General features: G+C 47.3%; 1 protein-coding gene across 1 annotated transcript; it reads right to left on the bottom strand.

Moving 5' to 3' along the window:
• Nucleotides 1–456: 456 nt before the first annotated feature.
• KLK5 (kallikrein related peptidase 5) lies at nt 457–24,083 on the bottom strand. Its single transcript, XM_064293166.1, has 11 exons — nt 23,704–24,083; nt 22,975–23,131; nt 17,932–18,179; nt 16,372–16,508; nt 14,053–14,209; nt 10,707–10,823; nt 10,390–10,473; nt 6,758–7,016; nt 5,592–5,848; nt 5,351–5,484; nt 457–707 (listed from the first exon to the last, which is right to left on the bottom strand). Exons 1-11 carry the CDS (start codon nt 23,747–23,749, stop codon nt 552–554), a joined length of 1,752 nt encoding a protein of 583 aa, XP_064149236.1. The 5' UTR covers nt 23,750–24,083; the 3' UTR covers nt 457–551.
• Nucleotides 24,084–24,330: the final 247 nt, after the last annotated feature.

Genomic DNA, 24,330 nt, shown 5'->3' on the forward strand with positions numbered 1-24,330 from the left:
AGCTGAAAAGAGACAAGGACTTTCCCCAGAGCCAACACAGACAGAAAGCCTTCTCCTAGAGCCAGTGCCCTGAATTCGGACTTCCAGCCTCCTAAACTGCGAGAAAATAAATTCCTGATTGTTAAAGTGACACACTTGTGTTTTTTCTGTTATAGCAGCACCAGGTAACTAAGACATCCAGCGATTCAATGAGCGACACAGGGAAAACAGCCACACACAGAGTCCAATTCTCCTTAGACACTTTATTTCTGGGACCAGATTAGGGTCACCACCACAGAGAAGGGATAGGCCCTGAGCCTGAGGGAGGAAGCTGGTCATTCTGTGGAGACTGGTCATTATGGGAACTGTCCCCAGGATCCAACTAGACAGACAAGGTCAGTGCAATGTCAGAGAAGGGATGTTCTGACTCCAAGAGACATTGGGGGTGGGGGACTGGAGACATTAACATCCTTCAGAAGTAACGGGGGTCTGGAAGGAGTGTTGGGGGTCCCTGCAGGAGTGGGGACTTGTGGTGGTGGAGACGGGAGCTGAATGCTGGGTCCTGGGATGACTCATGAGTTCGATTTGATGGTGCCATGTATCCACTTGGTGAACTGACAGAGGTTGGTGTAGACGCCGGGTTTGCTGGGTTTGCCACAGGGGAAATCTCCCCAGGACACGAGGCCCTGCAGCATGCCATTGCAGACCACGGGGCCCCCGGAGTCACCCTGTGGCAGGGAGAAAGGGAGGCAAAAAGAGAGGCAGAGATGTGGAAGGAAGGAGACAGGAGACTCCAGAGAGATGGAGATGGACAAGGACAGCAAGAGACACAGATGCGGAAGTAGAAATTACAGAGGTGAAGAGACATAGAAAAAGAGATGGAGACACAGGTAAAAAGAGAGAGGAAGAATGTTATTAATATGTCACCCCAAGTGCAACCTTTAGAAACCTCGTTTGCCCTTCTCTACTTTTTTTTTTTTTTACCCAACCCTTAAGGTTCCTAGGTGGCGCAAACAGTTTGCACTGGACTGCTAACCTAAAGAGTTGGTAGTTCGAACCCACACAATGGAAGAAAAGGCCTGTCAATCTGCTTCCATTAAGATTACAGCCAAGAAAATCCTATGGAGCAGTTCTACTCTGTAACACACGGGGTTGCCATGAGTCAGAATGGACTTGATGGCAACTAACAACAACCAGTCTTTCTCCAAACATCTTCATTTCTGACTCTACCTCTCAGCATCTCCTTTCTTTGTCTCTACTCCCTCTTTCTGTCTGTCTCCCTCATTGTGTGTCTCTTTGTCTCTCTCTATATCTCTCTGCTCTTCCCTCCAGCCTTTGGATACCTTATTTCTCCTACTGCATGCTCTCCTCCTTCCTCCCCTTCTTCAACTCCTCACCCATCCTCAACTCAAATCCATCCTGTACTTAAACCTCACTTTCAAGATATGCAGGTCCCTGCCCCTAGAGGAGAATTTCTCAGTCTCAGCACTGTTGGCACTTGGGGACAGATAGTCCTTTGTTGTAGGGGGCTATCCTGAACGTTGTATGATGTTTAGCAGCATCCCTGGCCTCTACCCACTAGATGCCAGTAGCATGCCCCCCACCCCTGAAATTCATGACAATCAAAAATGTCTCCAGGCATTGCCAAATGTCCCCTGGGGGGTAAAATCACCTCCAGTTGAGAACCATTGTCTTGGACTAATTTGAGTTGCCCATAAAAACAAAAACAAAAACTCTTCGCTGTAGAGTTGATTCTGACTCACAGCAATCCCATAGGACACAGCGGAACTGCCCCATGGGGTTTCCTAGGCTGCAGTCTTTACAGGAGCAGATCACCAGGTCTTTTCTCCCACGGAGCCGCTTTAACCATTGCACCACCAAGGCTCCTTTAGTCCTGTAATTACCCTCCTATAATAATAATACCACTCCTTATCATCATTTATTACTTATCTTAAGGAGCCCTGGTGGTGCAGTGATTAAGTGCTTGGCTGGGCTGCTAACCAAAAGGTCATCAGTTTGAACCCACCAGCTGCTCCGTGGGAGAAAGATGTGGCAATCTGCTTCCATAAAGATTAAAAGAACCAAAACCAAACCCACTGCCATCGAGTCGATTCCGACTCATAGTGACCCTATTTGTTTTTTTTCCATAAAGATTACAGCCTAGGAAACTCTATGGGGGCAGTTCTATTCTGTCCCATAGGTCATTATGAGTAAGAATCAACTCGACAGCAACAGGTTTGGTTTTATGGTTTTTCTGTGCTAGAATTTTTTTTTTTTTTGTGGTGAAAATTTATACAACAACAAAAAAAGCAAAGCATATGCCAATTCAGTAATTCCTACATGAGTTGGAATCAACTCCATAGCCATGGGTTTATTATTTATGTTTATGCAAAATATGAATAACCACACGTGGAGCCCCTGGGTGGTGCAAACAGTTAATGTGCTCAACTGCTAACCGAAAGGTTGGAGGTTAGAGTTCATGCAGAGGTGCCTCGGAAGAAAGGCCTGGAGATCTACTTCTGAAAAATCAGCCATTGAAAACCCTATGGAGCACAGTTCAGCTCTGACACATATGGGTGTCAGAGTCAGTGGAAACTGGTAATAAACTTGTATCAATTAGAAGGAAGCTTAAGAACCTGGCTTCTTTCCCCACTAGAACACACTGTTTCAAGGTGAAAGACCTTGGCTGCCTGGACATCTACATTTTTACTTTCTTGTGGTTGAATTTTTCTGATTTTTTGTTTGTTTGTTTAATATCCCTGCAGAGTTCTCCTGTCTTTCTTTTGAGAGGCAGTTAACTAACTGCTTGGATCCTTGGTTCCTTGTCTGCAAAATGGGGCTAATAATAATGATTAAATGAGTTAATGAATTGATGCATGTAAACTGCTTAAAACAGTATCAGGCAATTAATTAGCTGCCATTATTACTATACTAAGGAGCCCTGGTGGCACATGGTTAAGTGCTTGGCTGCTGACCAAAAGGTTGGTTGTTTGAACTCATCCAGCAGCTCTGAAGAGGAAGACCTGGTGATCTGCTCCTGTAAAGATTATAGCCTAGAAAACCCTATGGGGCAGTTCTGCTCTGTCACATGGAGTCCTCTGAGTCAAAAATGAACTCAAGGGCACCTGACAACAACATTATTGTATTATTAGCGTTGTTATCATTTCTTGCTTGTAGCTTTTACTGGCCACACCCAGAACACATCCAAGTACAAAAACGCAACTTGAAGTCTGCAAAAACAAAAAACCCAGTTGCTGTCAATTCCGAGTAGAACTGTGCTCCCATGGTTTCTGATGGCTGACTTTTCGGAAGTAGGTCACAAAGCCTTTCTTCCAAGGTGCCTCTGGGTGGACTCAAACCTCCAAACTTTTAGTTAGCAGGTGAACAGGTTAACCATTTGCACCATCCAGGGGCTCCCCAAAAGAACAAAGTACTAACTGACTTTGGCTATGGAAAGGCTATTTTGTTTAAAAGGTTTGAATTCAAATCAGATGAATTTGAAGAAGATGAATTCTTCTTCTGATAAAATTCCTTCTACCCCAACACCTGGTCCACATGAAGATGTGTGTGCCTACGGTGTTAAGTGGGGGCAGAGATGAAATTGCCTGGAAGAAAGACCTGGGAGGTTGTTGCAATTGTCAGGTCTGTAAAATCTTTAAGTTCTGAAGCTCTGCCTGAGCCCAGGGTTTGTTATTGTTGATTCCCGTCGAGTCGAATCCAACTCACAGCGAGCCTATAGGGCAGAGTAGAACTACTCCATAGGGTTTGCTAGGCTGTAACCTTTATGGGAGCAGATCCCCGGGTCTTTCTCCCTCAGAGCCACTGGGTGGATTCAAACCACCAACCTTTGGGTTAGAGTTGTTGGGTGCCGACTCACAGTGGCCCCATGTGACAGAGCAGAACTGCCCCATAGGATTTCCTAAACTGTAATCTGTAGGGTTGCTATGAGTTGGAATTGACTTGACAATAAGAAGTTTGGTTTTTTTTTTTTTTGCTTGTTTGTTTAATCTCTACAGGGTGGGAACAGATCGCCAGGACTTTCTCCTGAGGAGTGGCTGGTAGATTCGAACCACCAACTTTTGGGTTAGCGGCGGAGAGCTTACTGTGCCAGCAGGGCTCCTTTGCAACATAGTCAGGGTTCAATTAATGTTTATAGATGAACGTTCCTCCTGCAGGTGCTGCCAGTGTCACCAGGGCCTGGAGCACTACCTTGGACAGCCTGGTTGGGAACCGCATCTCCCAGGCCCTGCAGGACAGTTTCCCTCTGCAAGTGCCCCATGTCCTGGCCAAGTATCCAGACTTCTCCTTGAGCCTGGTGCTGCTGCTCACTGGTAAGGAAGGGCCAGAAATTGGATGGGAAGAGTTGGGGAGCTGGGGTGGGAAAGGTTGTTGTGTGTTGTCAAGTCAGCTGCAATTCATGGTGACCTCATGTGTTACAGAGTAGAGCTGCCCCACAGGATTTCCTAGGCTGAAATCTTTATGGGTACAGATCACCAGATCTTTCTCCCCTGGAGCCACTGGTGGATTTGAACTGCTGACCTTTTGGTTACTGTGCTACTGAGCACTTGAAACATGACTAGTCTGAGTTGAGATGTGCTGCTAGTGGGTGGTGCAAATGGTTAACGTGCTTGGTGCTAACTGAAAGTTCGGTGGTTTGAGGCCACCCAGAGGTGCCAGAAAGAAAAGCTTGGCAATCTACTGCCAAAAAATTAGCCATTGAAAACCTTACGGAGCACATTTCTACTCTGACACATGTGGGGTCACCATGAGTCAGAATTGACTCAGCGGCAAGTGGTTTGGTTGGCCACTGTAAAATACACACTGCCTTTCAAAGACTGAGTCCAAAAGAAAAAAAGAATTTAAAATATCTCCTTCATAACTGTTTTATATTAACTACATTTTGAAATGATGGTATTTTGAATATGTTGGGTTAAATAAAACACATTACTAAAATTAACCTCACTTGTTTTACAGAAACCCTGGTGGCGCAGTGGTTAACAACTACAGCTGCTAATCAAGAGGTCGGCAGTTCCAATCTACCAGGCTCTCCTCGGAAACTCTATGGGGCAGCTCTACTCTGTTCTGTAGGGTCACTATGAGTCAGAATTGACTCGATGGCAATGGGCTTTTTTGGTTTTGGTTTCTTTTTACTTTTTCAATGTGGCGTCCAGAAAATTCAAAACTACCTCTGTGGCTGACATTACATTACTATCAGACAGCACTACCCCAAAACACAAACTCTGTGAGAACAGGCGTCCTAATGGTTTTGATCATCACGAGATCCCCAACACTTGGCGCAGTTCCAGGTAACATAGTTGGCACTTAGTGTGTATCTACTGAGTAAATGGAGAAGTCTCGAATTCTCTCTCACCTGGCAGGAGTCTCTGCCCCCCTTGTCTCCAGCACAGAACATGGTGCGATCTATCTGGCCTGGGTAGGCCTTCCTGCATCTCTCGTCACTCAGCACAGTGATGTTCAAGCACTGAAGGGCCTTGGGGAATTTAACTGTCCAACAGAGACACGCATATCAGAACCACAATGAGAGGTGGAGAAAGACAAGGCAAGGAGGAAGATAGATATGGGCGGGCATCAAGAGGGACCTGGGCACTCACCCTGGGGGCTGCTGGTTGTTCCCCAGCCAGATACCATGCAGGTGGTCCCGGCAGATGGACAATGGGAGGAGATGTTGATGGGCTTGATGTTCTGATTCTCATGGATTTTTCTATTCATTTTAATAAGCATGAGGTCACTGGAGTGGCCAGGGTGAGAGTAGCCAGGGTGGGGAATCGATTTGATCCCTTGGAGTATCTGCTGCCCGGATTCATAGACCGGTGACAGGGAATGTCGACCGAGAAAGATTCTGGAAATACTGAGGAGGATGGTTCAGATCGCCACCCACCCTGATCGCTACTCCCAAATCCAATGACAACCCCAGCCCCAAATGTAGTCCCTGTCCCTCCACCCCATCCTCAACTCCAGCCCCAGCACCACTCCCAACTCCATTTTTATTCCCAATCCCATGCCTATCCCCACCTCAGTCACGTCTTTATTCCCCAACCCCATGCCCATCCCATTACCAACTCTAACTATAGCTCTAATTCTTTCCCTACCCTAAATCATCAACATACACATTCAACCACACCAAATCCAGTCATTCTCAACCTCAAATCCAACTATCCACAACCCTATCCATAACTCTAACCCTAACCCTATCCTCAACTCTACATCTATCTCCAATTTCATCTTTATACCCACCTCCAGTTCTAGAGCCAACCCTAAGGCCATCTGTATCCCCTAAACCATCAACATATATATTCCCAACCCCAAATCCATTCCATCCCATTCCCAACCCCAACTCTTATCCCAGTGCTAATCCTTCCCCCACTCCCAAACCATCGACATATGGATTCCCAGCTTCAAATCTATCCATCCCCAAACCTATCACTAACTCTAACACCAACCCCATTATAAACTCCATATCTATTTCCAATTCCAGTTCCATTCCTAGCTCCATCTTCACCCCTCCCCCGCTTCTAATCTCCAATCTCTATACTAAACTATCCCTAACTCCCATTCCCTGCCACAACCCTCTCCCCAAGGGAACCCCAACCCCACCCCATTCTCCTCCCCAACTCCGTCCCTAACTCCATCCCCAACTCTACCTCTCCTGCTCCCTCACTCCCGGTCCATCCCCTCCACAACCACCCCTCCACACCGCTATCCCCCACTCAGCCCTCCCCAACCCCTGTCCAGCCCTGGTCTTGGAGTCCCCACTCACTGCTTCCTGCAGTGGGCAGCCGTGAGCAGCCACTGCGGAGCCACCAACACTGCGCCGCAGTAGAGATGGTTGGGTTTCATCAACAGCGCCGCTTGCCATTTCTGGGAGTGTGCCTTGCAGTCGGTCCCGTTTAGGATGCGGCTGCTGCTGTCGTCCTCCCGAGCGTCTTCCTCAGCTCCAGCTCCAAGGTCCCGGTTATTCCCAGAGGGCCCAGTAGGTGAGGGATTATCGCAGGAACCCTCATCTGCGAGAAGAGGCTCTGGGGACAGAACATGGCGGGGCGGGGCTCAGAGGCTGGAGGTGGAGCCAGGGGCTAGCTTGCAGTCAGGGCTGGGCTTGGGCTCAGTGGGTGGGTCTTAATCTCAAGATGAGGGACCAGCCAGAAGATGTGACCTCCCTGAAGGGGCGTGACCAAGGCTTTAGGGGCGGGGCCAAGGCTCTGAGGAGAAGCCTAGAGAATAAAGCACTGAGCTACCGAAGATGGAGGCTTAGAGTCAAGGACACAGCCAGAGTTCGGGTGTTGAGACTGAACTCTGACTGGACTTCAAGGATTCCTGAGAGTAGTTGAAGCTCAGAGGGTGGGACCTAGTTGTCATGGAGTTGATTCTGACTCATGGCAATCCTGTGTGTGTTCCAGTAGAACTGTGCACCACAAGGTTTTCAATTGCTGAATTTTCAGAGGCAGATTGCCAGGCCTTTCTTCCAGGACACTTCTGGGTGAACTCAAACCACCAAGTTTTTGGTTAGCAGCCAGCACATTAACCATCTGGACCACCCAGGGACTCCTAGAGGGCTGGACAGGGGAGAGCAAAGTTGGGTTCAGGAGCCCTGAGCAACCTCAGGGGCAGAGCTTAGGGAAGAAAGCCAGGACATTAGGAGTGGGGCCTGGGTTTAGAAAACAGGGTCAGGCCTCAGTGAATGGGGTCAGGGCTGGAAGTGGTACAGCCTGAGATGGGGGAGGGGCTTGGAGTGAACTTGAGCAGAGCCAAGGCCAGGGTCACCTGGGAGAGTCGATCACATAATGAGCCCTAAATTTGAAAGAAGGAGCCCTGGTGGTGCAATGGTTAAGTGCTCAGCTGCTAAGCAAAAGGTCAGTGGTTCAAACCCACCAGCCATTCCACAGAAGCAAAGACCTGGTGATCTGCTCTCATAAAGATTTCAGCCTGAGAAACCCTATGGGGCAGTTCTACTCTGTCCTATGGAGTCGCTAGGAGTAGAAATCGACTCTACTGCACACAGCAATAATAAAAAAACAACTTTAGATGAAGCCCTGTTGGTGCAATGGTTAAGAGTTCGGCTGCTAACCAAAAAGTTGGCTGTCCTAACCCACCGAGAGTCTCCGTGGGAGAAAAACCTGGCAATCTGCTCCAGTAAGGATTAACCCATTGCTATCAAGTCAATCAGTCAATCCTGACTCATAGTGAGCCTATAGGACAGAGTAGAACTGCCTCATGGGGTTTCCAAGGCTGTGAATCTTTACAGAAGCAGATTGCCACATCTTTCTCTGGTGTAGCAGCTGGTAGGTTCAAATCAATGACCTTTCTGTTAGCAGCCAGCGCTTAACCACTGCACCACCAGTGCTATCCTGTGGGGCAGTTCTACTCTGTCACATGGGGTCAGTATGAGTCAGAAATCAACTTGATGGCACACAGCAACAAAAGCTTTGGGAGGGGAGGTGGGAGCTGTGCTCTAGGAGTTGACTGGCAAGACTGGGGTAAGGGTGGGGCCCAGCCAAAAGGGGTGTGCCATAAAGAAGTGGCCTGATTGGGGGAGGCACAGCCCAAGAAGGCAGTCTCTGACTATAGGCAAAGCTTGACTTTGGAGCACTGTTGAGGAGAAGGGATGGGGTCAGAGCTTGTGGGGCTGAGCAAGGATTAGGGATACAGAACCAGGAAAACAGCTCAGCTTGGGGGTTCCTGTGAAAGGGGAGAACAGGGCTGGTTTTTCTGAATTCCCAGAACAAATGTGCCTCCTGAATTCCTCTGTCCCTACCCTCCTTCCCTACACAGACCCACAGACAGATATAGCAGCCATCCACTCAGCGACCAGTACCCTCACCCCTTCCCCAGGTCTGCTTGTTGGTTTATATTCTTGCCAGTGAACCTGAGCAGTAAAGCCCTGGCGCCACCTTCATTCACACAGACACTCCAAGAAATGCGCACACAGCTACTGTCACAGAGAAGCACACATGCCATTACAAAGAAAGACACCCATGGTGTCCACGGGGACAGCTCCATGCACAGCTCAGGTTTGGGGCACACACCCCCCCCGGGTACACACTCGGGGACCGCTATAGACACAGAAAGTTTTACATAAGACCACACACACGCTCATGATGTGTGTGCATGTATGTAGAGACCGCCACACACACACACGTGCACACAGGCTGGTTACCTGGTGATAATTACTCTCAGTGGATGTTTGCACGGCCATACCCAGTATATTGCAATGCAAGTGACCTGCTGTTATTGTTTGTCGCCTTTGAGTCAATTCTGACTCATGGCGCTCCCATGTGTGCAGAGTAGAAGCGCTCCATAGGGTTTTCCTGGCTTGTGACCTTTCAGAAGCACATCGCCAGGCCTTTTGAACCACCAACCTTTCAACTAGTAGTCGAGCACTTAAGCATGTGCACCACCAGTGAGCTAGCACCCCCAAGCATACAGCCATGGTCTCGTGGTGACAGACGTTTCTGCACCGGTGATTTAGTGGGGCAGGGACAGGAACTCCAGGCACACAGCTGCAAAGTCTCAGAAGCAGATCACTAGGACTTTCTTCCAAGGCACCTCTGGGTGCATTCCAACCACCAACCTTTTGGTTAGTAATCAAGCACTTAACCGATTGCGCCACCCAGGGACTCCACATAGAACTGTGCATGATCTTAAATGTGCCCACACACAGTCACACAATCACATACATAGCCTCAAAGGGTCAGTCACAGACTTGATATGGGAAAAAACACTGCACGCACACACACATACACACGATCACATACCCAATCACAGGGTCACGTGCAGTCACACACAACGTTCACCAAACAGCCACCTTCAGTCACTCTGACACACACACACACACACACACACACACACACAGTATCATATGTACATGGGGAAAGCCACAAAGCCACACACCAACATCCAGCTTGGCAATGACACAGTTACACATACCAAAATACATCAATAAACAAACCCAAAACACAACCCATTGCCATTGAGTCAATTCCTATTCATGGCGACCCCATGTGTTACAGAGTAGAACTGTTCTGGAGGGTTTTCTTGGCTGTAATCTTTACAGAAGTAGGTTCCAGGTCTGTCTTCCAGGTTGCCAATGGTGGGTTTGAACTGGCCATCTTTCTATTAGTCTAGTGCAAACACAGAAATAAAACAAAACAAAACCATTGCTGTCAGACCCTATAGGACAGAATAGAACTGCCCCATAGAGTTTTCAAGGCTGTAATCTTTACTGAAGCAGACTGCCACATCTTTCTCTGGTGGAATGGCTGGCTGGTGGGTTCCAGCTGCAGACCTTTTAGTTAGCAGCCAAGTTGCTTAATCACTGCACCACCTGGGCTCCTTCATACACAGTCACCTACAATTTCACACAGTTAGCCAGCACACACGCGGGGGTCTGACTACCTGTGACCCCCAGAATCAGGACCATGATGAGGGTGCAGAGCATCCAGGTCCAGCTGGCTCCTGCTGTAGCCATGGCCACCGCACCTAGGGGGAGGAGAGGCCCAGGTGATATTGGGGACCCTCAGCCCACTCTCTTTCCTGCTTTCCCCATTTCACCCCGACAGAGGGGCTGCGGACATTGTCCCATCCACCTTCAGCACCTTCAATGAGGGCCAGAAGTGGGGGGCTAAAGAGAGAGATGGGGTGCACCAGAGACCAGAGGCAGCCACGGAGACCTCTCCCCACTCCCCCCACCAGCTGAGCCCCCCAAGCCTCACCTGCCACGTTCCCCAGGTAGGGGGTGGGAAGCCCGCTCCCAGGTCGTCCAGCAGACCTCTCAAGCTTACCCTGTCCTGCTGCCGCTGCAGCCTCCTCCTGGACTCCCGGCACTCGGCCTGGATTATAACCACCCACTGGTCCCCGGGGCACATTCCCGGCTGGTGAGGCGCCTTGGCCGACCTTAGCGATCACTCGTCCTGCCTCCCCCAACCTCCGCCTCCAGAGCACCCCCCACCCCCACCCCTTGCCGAGCGCCGCTCCCTACCACCCAGGCTCAGGGGGGATGGGGAGGAGTCTGCAGAGGTCAGAGCCCCTCCTCCTCAGCCTCTCAACACTTCTGGGTCCCTCTTCCCGGCGCAAGGAATTTTTTTTTTTTTTTTAATTTCTTCTCTGTGCCTCAGGCTGTTTCCACCTTTGTCTGCCCCCATTCTTGCTCCTCTTTGCACTTCCTGTCTCTCTTCTTCCAAACCCTCCCATCTCTTTGTGTTTTTCCTCTTATCTTTCTGAGTCTCTCTCAATATCTGGCATCTACACAGTATCTCTTTTTTGCTCTCTCACTTTCTGCCTCCCTCCCTCCTTCCTCTTCCCCTCACTCCCCCTCTGTCTAGGTCTCTATCCCTCTCTGTCTCTCTCTCTGGGTCTCTGACCCCCTCTCTCTGTGGGCCTCTGACCCCCCCTCCCCGGTCTCTGTCCCCCTCTCTTTCTGGGTCTCTATCCCTCTCTCTCTCTCTGTGGATCACTGCCCCCCCCCCGCCCCGGGTCTCTGTCCCCCCCCCCCCCCGTCTCTGGGTCTCTGTCCCCTTCTCTCTGGATCTCTATCACCTTCTCTCCCCCTTTGTCTCCCTCTTTTCCCCCTCCCCCTTCCCTCCCTGTTTCTCTCACCTTCTGTTTTTCTGGGTCTCTACGTCTTACCCTTTATCTCTGTGTCTGTGATTCTCCCTCCTTTTAATGGTTCTGAAAACTTTATTAAATATACCTTAGAATTCTCAAGCCTTGTATTTTCCCTTCTGCTTTATTATTATTATTTTATATCTTCATCGAGTTGTAATTGAGGTACAATAAACTGTGCATATTCAAATGGTACAATTTGATGAAGTTTTGACATATATAAAACATATACCTATGGTTTGGTGGGGGTATATATATCTCTATGCCTCACACTCTTTCCACCTTTCTCTGCCCCCTGTTCTCACTCCTCTTTCCACTTCTGTCTCTCCCAAACTCTCCCATCTCTTTGTGTTTTTCCTCTGATCTTATATATATACCCCCAACAAACCATCACCACAATGAAGATAATGAACATACCCATCACCCCGAAAAGTTTCCTGGAGCCCCTTTAGGTGATTCTCTTTTAATTTCTTTTTTTCTGCATCTCTGTGTCTTTTTGTATCTTTCCTCCTGTCTCTTACATCTCTTTTCTCTGTGATACTGATCCTTCTCACTTTCTCTGTGTTTCTATCATTCTCTGTCTGTCTCTCTTTCATTCTCTCCCTATCTCTCCCTCTTGTTTCTTTTTCTTTGTTCCACTTTCTCTCTCTTTCTGCCCTCTCTCTCTTGTCTCTGTCTCTCCCTCCCTCTCTCTTTCCATCTGTTTTTCTGTCTTTTGTTTTTCTGTCCCTCTCTATCTCATTCTCTCTCACTGCATCTCCCTCTCTTGTTTTTTTTCTTTGTTCCTCTCTGTCTCTTTCTCATTCTCTTTTTCTGCCTCTCCCTCCCTCTCTCTGCCTCTCACTCCCTCTCTCTTTCCATCTCTTGCTCTCCTTTTTTCTCTTTCTCTGTCTCTCTCTTTCATTGTCTTTCCTTTCCTCCCTCCTTCCCTCTCTCCCTACATTGCTGGCTCTGAGTATCTGTATCTCTATGCCTTTCAGTATCTCTGTCTCTGTTGCCCTCAACCTGCATTTGGGCAGATGCTACTTTGGGAAGAGACCCCTCAGCCCCCCCCCACCCCCGTCCCTCACCCAGGCCACCTGGCGGGAAGAGTTAGGGATCCAGTCTGGGCTCCCCCCTCACTCGTGGGTGCCTCAGCCTGGCTGGCGGAGCCAGGCAGCAAGCGTGGGTGAGTTAGGCAGGGCCACCTTTCGATGGGGAAAGAGATCCAGAAGTTGGAACAGGGGGGAGGGTGGGTCCTGGCCCTTTGGGAAATGGGGCATTCTTCCTCAGTCCTGGGCCATCAGGGCTGCCTCTCCTGATCTCCTCTCTGCTCCAGGTTTTCTTTCTCTCTCTCTGCCCCCAGCTTTGTGCCTCTGCATCTGACTTTAACTTTGTTTCTACATCAGATCCCTGGAGGATGTAAGTGTCAAACTTTCAGTCGATACATATTCACCGGGCACCTGCTGTGTGCCAGTCTCCCATCTAACCAGTGAACAAAACTGGCAAAGATGCTTGAAGAGGCTGCCCTTTTTGAGCTCACATTTCTTGCGGGCAGGGACCTGGCCACCTTGCTCACCTCTATAATCCAGCATCTGTAAAAGGGCAGGTTTTAGAGCCCTTGAGGATGGTTTTCATGCACAGGAAACACACAAAACAATATCTATTCCAAAGCTTTGTTTTTTCTTAGTTTATTTTAATTTAAATGAATTATTTACATTTGTGATGTTGTGCAACCATCACCACTATTTCAAAAACAGAAACTCTACTCGTTAAGCAATATCACCCTATTCCTCCCTTGATCCCCACCCCTCCCACACACACACATACATACAAGCCCCTGTTAACCTATAACTGACTTTCTGTGTCTATGAATTTGCCTGTTCTAGATGGGTTGACACAGTGGTTCCAACAATGGGTTCAAACACAGCAACGATTATGAGGATGGTGCAGGACCCAGCAGTGTTTCGTTCTGTTGTACATAGGGTTGCTATGAGTTGGAAACAACTTGGCAGCATCTAACAACAACAACAGATATTTCTTATAAGTAGACGCATACATGATGCTTGGTAAAATAGATGAGAAAATATACACAGTGAAGGAAGTCACTAATCAGGGGTACACAACTAGTAAGCAGAAGAGCTGGGATTCTAACTAAGGTCTTCCAGGCTTTTAACTACTCCTCAGTAGGGAGAAATCAAGGCCGTGGAATAACCAGAGAGGAAGAGATAGTTAGAAGGAATTTCCCTGCATCCTCTTAGTGGTGAGGGTAAGAACTTACTATATGGCTTTGCTCACCCCCAGAGATGCAAGGATGGGGCTGGGATAAAATCAGGGAGAATTTGTGTTCCCGACACTACTTTCATTAAGCATCAAGGATTAAATATGGGCAGGTGGGAAGGGAAGGCAAGATCCTGGTCTTAGATATTCTGGAGCCAGCCAGCGGGATTGGAGGTCAACATTTGAATGTCTCATGACAGCGTCTCCTGGCATTAATGGTTTTTTTAATCCAATTGAAATATCTGCAGACATTGGTGTAGACTCCTGGCTTCGCCTTTGACCCACAGGGGATGTTGCCCCATGATACGAGACCTCTGAGACGGCCTCCACACACCAGGGGACCCCCGGAATCACCCTGTGAAGAAAAGAGAGAGAGTCAGATACAGAAATCCAGAGACAGAGATTAAGGTAAAGGAACAGAAGGAGACAGAGAGAGAGAAATAGAGACACACAGAGTTGGAGGGAAAGGCACAGGGATAGAGAAACAGACAGATAGACAATGAGACACACACAGTCACAGACACAGAAAGATGGAGAGAGGCTGAAGGAGACACATGGAGAAACAGAGAGACAGGAACACCAAGATCCAGAGAGGCATAGAGAGATAAATAAAGATAAAGAAGCAGAGTAAAGGTTAAGGGTGGAGACCAAAAGGTGGCAAGAGTGGCAAAGGGGCAGGGATGGAGAGGGAGAGATAGAGAAAGAAAGGGGGAGAGGGGGAGAGGAGAGAAATGGAGAGAATGAGAGAGAGAGAGTAAAGAGGAGAGAGAGGAAGGGAGAGGGGGAGAGAGAGAGAAGTGGAGAGATGGAGAGAAAGAGGAAGAGGGAACAAATATATCTAAAGATACTGGCAAAATAGCCCAAGACCCTGAGGGAGACAGAGGCAGGAAGATACAGGAAGAGACACAATACAATAAGACAAAGGAGAAGAGAGGCAGGAGAGACAGAGACCCAGAGAGAGATGTTTATTCTCTCCGGGGGTACCTCTCCACCTCCCATCCTCAGGTCAGTCTCAGAAAAGTGCTTATGAGTCTGTCATTTCTCTGCATGTCTTTCAATGCACTGGAATCAGTTTGGCATAAAGAGGAGAGACACAATGGACAATGATGGAGGAAACCAAAGTTAAAGGTATTACAGAGTGAGATTAAGCATTCTCTCTCTTCAGCTAGGGTCCCTCTTCTCCCAAGCTCGGCTGTTTCCAAGAAGGACTTGCGGGACTATGTTTGGGGAAGAGAGTCCGTGGGTTAGCATTGGCTGCTAACAGAAAGTTTTGGGGTTTGAGTCCACACAGAGATGTCTGGGAAGAAAGGTCTGGCAATGTACTTCTGAAAAGTCAACCATTGACAACCCTATGGAGCGCGGCTGTACTCTGATACACATGGAGTCACCATTAAGTCAGAATCAGCTTCATGGCAACTGGTTGGTTTAAGAAGGGGAGTCTCCTTACACCGTCCATCTGCCTCCTTATTGTGTCTCTCCTCCTCCATCCTTGCCCGTGCATTTTCTTGTCTCTGGTGACTATGGCTTTATATCTCTGCCCGTCCCTGGTGTGTCTCTCTGTGTTGTGATTGAGTCACTCTTCCTTTTCCTGCCTCTGATTGTACCCCAGCTTGGCTCTGTAAAGCTATATTTTAGTCTGTGCCTCTCACCCTCTTCGTGTCTCTGGCTGTATTTTCATATCTCTGCCCTTGACTGAGGGCAGTGGGTTGAATGGTGGTCTCCCAAAAGATACATCCACTCAGGACCTGTACATGCAACCTTATTTGGAAAAAAGGGTTTTTGAAGCTGTAATTAAGGATCTTGAGATGAGATCATTCTGAACTAGTTATTGATAGCTGCCGTGGAATCGGTTCTGACTCATGGCTACCCCATGCGTGCAGAGTAGAACTGCTCCATGGGGTTTTCAAGGCTGTGACTTTTTGGAAGCAGCTGGCCAGGCTTGTCTCCTGAAACACACCTGGGTGGGTTCAAATCACCAACTTTTCAGCTAGTTGTCAAGTGCTTAACCATTTGCATGACCCAGAGACTCCTTCCTGGGTTAGAAACCACCAAACCAAACCCATTGCCATTGAGTTGATTCCAACTCATAATGAACCTATAGGGTGGACTCTAAATCCAATGACATGTACTTAGGAGAGAAGAGAAGGGGAGAAGACACCAATATATCCAGAGAAGAAGGCCATGTGAGGGTGGAGCAGAGATTAGAGTGATGCTGCCACAAGCCAAGGACAATTCGGAGCCACCAGAAGCTGGAAGAGGCAAAGGATTCCCCTTTAGATATTTTGGAGGGAGCATGGCCCTGCCCATAGTACCTTGATTTTGTACTCTGGCCTCCACAACTGTGAGAGGATAATTGCCTGTTTTCTTAAGTCAACAAAACCAAAAACAACAAACCCGTTTGCTGTTGAGTCGATTCTGACTCATAACAATCCGAAAGTCACCAAGTTTGTGGTAATTTGTTACAGAAATTATAGGAAGCTAATACACTGTGTATCTGGCAGATCCTGGTTGCCTCACCTGGCAGGAATCTCTCCCATACTTCTTATCCCCAGCGCACACCATGTTTTGGGTGATCTGGTTAGGGTAGGCACGCTCACACTCTCCACGAGGCACCAGGTTGACATGTGCACACTGGATGGTGTCAGGGAAATTACCTGCAGAGAGAAATGGACCAGGCTTACCCTACACCCTGCCCTTCCCACATTTCCTCTGTGCCTTCCCATGTAGTTTTTTCTAGAAGTCCTCTCCAACAATCCTTCAACTGCTATAAATCCTCTCCTGCCCAATTGGTCCATATTTCCCATTGGTTCTCTCTTATTATTAATATCTAATTCTTAGACCCCATTTTCACCATCCCTGCCTCCACATTGGTCCTTCTTTCCATCATTCTTCCCTTCCCTACTGGCCTGTCTTCTTCAATAATCTCTCTTTCTCCATAAGTCCTCATTTCCTGCTGGAGTCCCTTTCTTTTAGGTCCTGTCTCCATTCTTTTCCATTGGTCCTACCTTCTTCATTAGCTCCTGTTGATCTGTAGAACTCTCTTTATCCGTTAGTCCTTCCTCTATTGGACTTCTCCTGCTCATTAGTCCTTCCTTCATTGAGTCTTTCTTTCCCATTGGTTCATCCTGACTGGTCACCATTTGCCCACTGGTCCTTTTCTAACTGGGCCTTCCCTTCCCTATTGGCTCTCCTTTCCTATTAGCCCTTCATCCAATGATCCGCCTCCCTTATTGGCCCTTCACTCTCAAGTCCACCTTTTTCAATTGTTCCTGCTCATCTATTGGACTTATTTCTTCCACTAGTCCTTCCTCTAGTGACTTCTCTTGACCATTGACCCTTTTCCCAATTGATTCCTCATCCATTAGCACATTCTACACCATTAACTCTCTATACATGCCTCATTCAGTTGGCTATCCCTGGTTTATTGTTCTCTTCTCATTCATTAGTCACTCTTCCATCTCTTCTTGCTCATTAACACATCCTGATTGATGCCTTTTTACCATTGGCCTCTTTCCTGATTAGTCTGTATCATCTGATTTTCCCTCATTGACCCTTCATTATGCACCCATCTTTGCCATACCATTCATCCACTGGTCTACTGTCCACTCATTGACCTTACTTCCACATTGATCCTCCCTCTCCATTGACCCTTCACTGCTCCATTGGTTCTTACCATAAGTCCCCCTCTCCCACAGCCCCTTACCTCACCCATTGCCCTTTAGCATTGGTCTGCCTCTCCTATGGCCCTTCACCATTAGTCCACCTCCATCGTATCTCCTTACTCACTGGTCCACCTTCCTCATGGTCTCTCATCCATTGGTCCTCCTCCCCTAGGGCACTTCACTCATTGCTCTACCTCCCCCATGGTCCATCATCCATTGGTATATCTCCCCATGGGCCTTCAGCCATTGGCCTGCTCTTCCATGGTCCTCACCCATTAGCCCACCTCCCGCATGGACCTTTACCATTGGTCCATTTCCCTATTGCCCTCACCATTGGTCTACCTCCCCCATGGCTCTTCATCATTGGTCTACCTCCACATGGCCCTTCACCCATTGATCTCCTCCCCCTACTGACCATCTGCTGTCTTGCCCCAGCCCAGGATTTGGCAGTTGGTTTCACTGGAGGAGCAGTCCCTCTCCACGGGCAGTGGCCTGATGAGGTCAGAGAGATCAGCTGGTTGTGCCAAGCGCAACAGCATGATGTCCTGGTCATGGGTGGCATTGGTGTAGCCAGGGTGGGTCACAGTCTGGACAACAGAGATCTGTTCCTGAGAACTTTCAGTTTGATGAAGATTGTGCTTCCCCAGGAAGACTTGAAGATTCCTGGAAGGGAGGAGGCCTGGGTTTTACCTGAAGCCCTTGAGCTGCAGTTGAGGCTCCAAGAGAGGGTTGGCCTGCTGTACTATGAATCATGTGACCTGCTTCTACCACAGTCTTCCCCATTCTTCCAGAGTAGCCTTGGTGACTATCCTTTTTTTTTTCCAATGGTTAAAAAAAAATTATTGTGGTGAAAGTATACATAACAAAATATTTGCCACCTCAACAAATTCCACTTGTACAATTCAGTAATATTGATTATACTCTTTAAGTTGTGCAGCCATTCTTACAATCTTTTTCCAAATCATTCTACCACCTTTAACATAAGCTCAGTGTCTCCTAATCAGAGGCTCTGCCTTTCCCCTTCCCTCCTGCCCCTGGCAACTGCTAATAATCTTTGGTTTCTATATATTTACTTTTTTCATATAAGTGAGATTATACAATATTTGTCCTATTTTTGACTCTCTTTATTTCATGCCCCATATTCAAGCAGTCAGAAATCCTTTTGGCTCTTCTTTCACTGTATATCCAGAATCTGACCATTTCTCACCTCTCCCACTGCTACCATCTTGGTCCGAGCCATCTTCATTTCTCACCTGGCCTACAGCAGTAATTTCTTCATTGGATTCTCTACTTCTGCTTTTGCCCCCCTATAATCTATTCCCCATGCAGTAATAGCCAGAGATAATTTAAAAATATAAGTTCGTCTTGTCCCTTCTCTGCTCAGAACCCCCCCATGGCTCCCATTTCACTCAGGGTAAAAGTCTAAGTCCTCACCAAGGCCCTCAAGACTCTGAATGATCTGCCCCCATCACCTCTCAGATATTATCCCCTCTCACTCTTCCTTTCTCCTTCTGCTCCAGCCACACTGGCTTCTTTGCCTTTCCTTGACACAATGCACCTCAAGACCTTTGCACTAGCTGTCCTTCCTGGTGACAACTCTCTCCTCCATGTATCTGCATGGCTCACTCCCTTGTCTCCTTTAAATGTTACCTTCTTAGTGAACCCTGACCACCCAATTAAAAAGCAAATACCCCAACAGACAATTCCTGTCTCCCTCCTCTGCTTTCTTTTCCACCAGAGAACTTATCACCACCTGACATACTAGATAAACCAAAACCAAACCTGTTGCCTTCAAGTTGATTCTGACTCATATGGACCTTACAGGAAAGAGTAGAACTGCCCCATAGGGTTTCCAAGGAGTGGCTGGTGGATTCAAACTGCTGGCCTCCTAGTTAGCAACTGTTATGGATTGAATTGTGTCCTCCCAAAAATGTGTGTCAATTTGGCTAGTCCGTGATTCCCAGTATTGTGTGATTGTCCACCATTTTGTCATTTGATGTGATTTTCCTCTGTGTTGTAAATCCTACCTCTATGATGTTAATGAGGTGGGATCAGCAGCAGTTATGTTAACAAGGCAGGACTCAACCTACAGGATTAGCTTGTGTCTTACATCAATCTTTTTTTGAGATATAAAAGAGAGAAGCGAGAGGAGAGACATGGGGGACTTCCTACCACCAAGAATGAAGAACCAGGACAGGAACATGTTCTTGGGAGCCAAGATTCCTGAGCTGAAGATGCTCCTAGGCCAGAGGAAGATTGATGACAAGGACCTTTCCCCAGAACCGACAGAGAGAGAAAGACTTCCCCTGGAGCTGGCACCCTGAAATTGGACTTTTAGCTTCCTAGACTGTGAAAGAGTAAATTTCTCTTTGTTAAAGTTGTCCACGTGTGGTATTTGCTATAGCTGCACTAGATAGCTAAGACAACAACCAAGCTCTTAATCACTGCACCATATGTACTGTTAAATATTTATTTATTTTATAGTTTCTCTGTTGTCCATGGAAACCTTGGTTGCGTAGTGGTTAGGAGCTAAGGCTGCTAACCAAAAGGCCAGCTGTTTGAATCCACCAGGTGCCCCTTGGAAACCCTATGGGGCAATTCTACTCTATCCTATAGTGTCACTATGAGTCAGAATCGACTTGATGGCAACAGGTTTTTTGTTTGCCTGTTTGTTTCTGTTGCCCATAGCAGCATTGTCCAGTAGAACTGTCGGCGAAGATGGAAATGTTCTATACCTGTGCTGTCTGATACAGTGACGCTAACCCAGCCCACCCAGTGCCATCGAGCTGCTTGAAATGTAGCTCATGAATTTTTAATTTGATTTTCTTTTAAGCATTATACATTTAATTAGCCACATGTAGCTTAATGGCTACCATGTTAGATAGCACAGCTCTCGAATGTCAAGATGGGATTTTTATTTTGCTCAGATACAGTATCCCCAGTGTCTAGAACAGTGTCTGGCACATGATAGGTGTTTGATAAATATTTGTGAAATAAATCAAAGAGCCACTCCCTTGCTCAAAACTCTCCTATGGCTCCCTATTGCCCTTCAGATAAAGCCCAAGTGCCTCAGCTTAGCATTTGTACCTCCAAATGATCTGGTCTCACCCACTCTTGAGCCTTATACCCCACTATCCTCTGCCCTCCAGTGAACTGGTAGCTTTCTTTTCTTAGAACATTCCAGGTAGTTTCCACTAGGGGCCTTTGCCTTACATATCCTCTGCGCTGCTCTTTCTTCATTCTTTAGTTAGCTACCCCTTTTCATTTTTCATGTCTTAGCTTGAATATCATCTTATAAGAAAGTCGTTCCTTATCCTCCACCATCTAAAGTAGATTTTCTTTTCTCTCATGGAACCACCCCTGTTCTTTTCCTTCTTTGGATTAGGGTAATTTGTAATTATAAGGTTTTCGAAGGCTTTGTTTGCTTAAGAGCTACCTTTCTGCACCTTTCTTATTAGTCCACCTCCCTTATTGAAAGGAGGTGTGTTGCCTCTCCCATTCATTACTGCATCTCCAGTGCCCAATGCAATACCTGACACTTAGTGGTGCACTTAATCAGTGTTTGTAGAATAAATGAGCGAGGATAGTGGGAGTCATCCCAGGTCTCCCTGAGCTTGGGGGAGACCACCTTGGGGTCCCTGAGTCCATGACTCTGTATGACGAGACCTGTCCCCACAGTAAGAAGTTGCACCTGTTGATTTCCAAAGACTTGTATTGCCCCTTTCTACTTCTCTGAACCTCAGTTTACTCATCTGCAAGAATGGGGGTGCTTATTGTAGGGGTGCTGAATGCAGCACTTGGCCCATAGTTAGCAGGGAACAAAATGGCAGGTGTCATTCATATATCTAGTTAATATATTACATTATAGTGTATTATATTTTATTATCTATAAAATACATTGGGGACAGATTTACTTCCTCTTTTTTCCTCCCATACCAGTGGCCATCAATCCGATTCAGACTCATGGTGACACCATGTGTGTCAGAGTGGAACTGTGCTCCATAAGGTTTTCAATGGCTGATTTTTCCTAAGTAGATCACCACTGCTTCCTTCCAAGGCACCTCTGGGTGAACTTGAACCTCCAACCTTTTGATTAACACCCAAGCACATTAACCATTTTCGCCACCAGAGGACTCCCCCATACCATATAGTATGCTATGATACACTATAATATAATAATAACATAATAATACAATGCAATACAAATCATACAATACGATATAAAGCTACTTAATAATATAACTGGTTAAAATTAATATAACTAGTTATTATTAGTTCCTCAGGGTTTAGTCCTGGGTCCTTTTCTCTTCTCTATCTATGCTCCATACTTGAGTGACCTCGTCTTTGATGAGGCTCATGGCTTGAAACACCACCAGCTTTCTGATAACATCTTAATTTTTACCCTGGCCCTTCCCTCCACAATAAGAAGTAGCACCTGTTGGTTTCCAAAGACTTGAGTTGCCCCTTGTTACTTCTCTGAGCCTCAGTTTCCTCATCCAATTTTACCTTCTTCTCTATCTTCTCCCCTGATTTCTAACCACCTACCTGGCATCATTGGTTGGACGTCTCCAAGCCATCTCAAATTTACCTTGGCCAAAACAAAATATCTGATGCTTCCTCGCCCACACCCAACTTGTTTCTCTTTCCATCTCCCCCAGCTCAAAGAAAGACACAACAACACATCCATTTGTTAAAACCAAATACCTGGAAGTCAGCCTTCCTTCCTCTCTTTCCCTCCCATCCTACATCACCAAGTCCTGCTTGCTTAGTCTCAAAATATCTCAAGGTTTTCAACTTTCCTCCATTCCTACTCCCAACCACCCTAATCCAAGCCACCATCTTAAGTCCTTAAAAAAAAAACAAAACCAAACTCAGTGCCGTCGAGTCGATTCCGACTCATAGTGACCCTATAGGACAGAGTAGAATTGCCCCATAGAGTTTCTAAGGAGCACCTGGAGGATTGGAACTGCTGACCCTTTGGTTAGCAACCGTAGCACTTAACCACTATGCCACCAGGGTTTCCTCTTAAGTCCTTAAAAGATGGCTATAATAGCTTCCACATAGATCCCCTTTCTTCTCCTCTTGCCCAGTCTACTTTCCATGGCAACAGGGTGCTCTCAAAATGTAAATGAAATGGTGCTTCTCCCCTTTGTATTTAGAATTAAATCCAAACATCTCACCCCTCCTTACAAGGCCTTGCATAATCAGATTCCTTCATTAAAAAGTAGGTTCGTGGAAGCAGCAATTTTGCTTGTTTAATTCACCGATATATCCCCAGGGTCCCAAACAGTACCTGACAGATATTAAGTACTCAATTAAATATTGACCAAATGAATGAGGTTATCAGATAGACTCCCGATAGGACAGGGGGATGTATTTGTCACCTCATGCCTGAAATCTCCAAGACACCCTCAGGCTCTAACTGCAACCACTCCCCATGCACCGTGTAAAGACTCACGGTTTTTTGCAGTGGGCAGCGGTGAGAACCCACTCTCGGTGAATGAGGACCCCACCACAGAGCAAGTGGCCTGAGTTGTAGAGGGCAGCTTGGTAGGGGTGAGAACTCTTCTCACAGGATGATCCTTGCACCAGCTTATTCTTCTCCTCTGCCCAGGCTGAAGGAAAGAGGCTATGAGTCAGAGAGGAGGTCTAGAGTCCCCAAGGTGAATGAACCCCAAGACCATCTTAACCATGAAGATCATCTCCATCTTAGCCCCCAAATGTATTCCCATACCCATCTCCAAAACCAACCCCATCCACAACCACTTTCCTACTTTTGAAACCGTTTTATCCCCTTCTTCATCCATATCCCCATTCCCAAAGCCAATCCCATCCTTAAACTCTTCCCTATATTCAAACCACCCCACCCACTTTCCCGTCTATAGCCCATCCCCTAAACCAACCCTATCTACAAATGCTTCCCTATCTTCAAACCATTCCTCCCCATCTGTATCCCCATCCCCAAAAACCAACCTCATCTAAAAACTTCCCCATCTTCAACCTTCCTCCCCTTCTCCATCTACATCCCCATCCCCAAAGCCAGCCCCATCCTCATACTCTTCCCCATCTTCAAACCAACCTCCCACCTATTTCCCTATCTATACCTCTGTTCCCAATCCAATCTCTTCCCATCATGAACCCAATCTTATCTCCAACTCTTCCTCATTCCCATTCCATTTCTTCCCACCTGCTGTGATGAGAACCAGTGTTAGAATCAGCATCTTCATAACCATTCCTGAGAAAGGAATCCAGAAACTCGATTAGTCAGCCAAGACTCCCCCCTCTTCTTCTTCCTCATCCTCTCCTTCCTCTCTGGCCTGCTATGCTCCCCTGACTCTTGATTTATGTCCTTCTCATCTAGGCTTCTGATGTCTCCTTTCCCCAATCCATGCCTTCCCTCTGAGGGTCCCAAAAAGGCAGGCTCTGAAGAAAATCTGGAGCCACAGTGGTTGACTTAACAATATGGTATTGACTAAATCTTTCTATTTCTCTGGGCTGTCTAGTTTGCTGTCCTAGTAATAGGGGAAGTTTATCCTAGGGAGACTCCTGGCTTTCTTCCCTCTCCAAATTTTTCCTCTGCACCTTGGCTCTGTGCTCACCTGGTCACCCACCTCTACGTTTGTAGGTTCTGGGATGTGGGTGTGAGCTGGGGACAGGTGGATCTTACCTGCTGGGAGCTGGCTGCCTACTGGGTGAAGCATAGTATCACAGGCAGACAGAGAACCGGAGAGAGTCAGAAATGCAGGGAGCGACAGGAGAAAAGGGACTCAGAAAGCAGAGAGGACGCCTCAGAATCAGAGGCAGAGAGAGCAGG

The sequence above is a fragment of the Loxodonta africana genome, chromosome 11, assembly GCF_030014295.1.
Source record: "Loxodonta africana isolate mLoxAfr1 chromosome 11, mLoxAfr1.hap2, whole genome shotgun sequence".
Classification (NCBI taxonomy): Eukaryota; Metazoa; Chordata; class Mammalia; order Proboscidea; family Elephantidae; genus Loxodonta; species Loxodonta africana.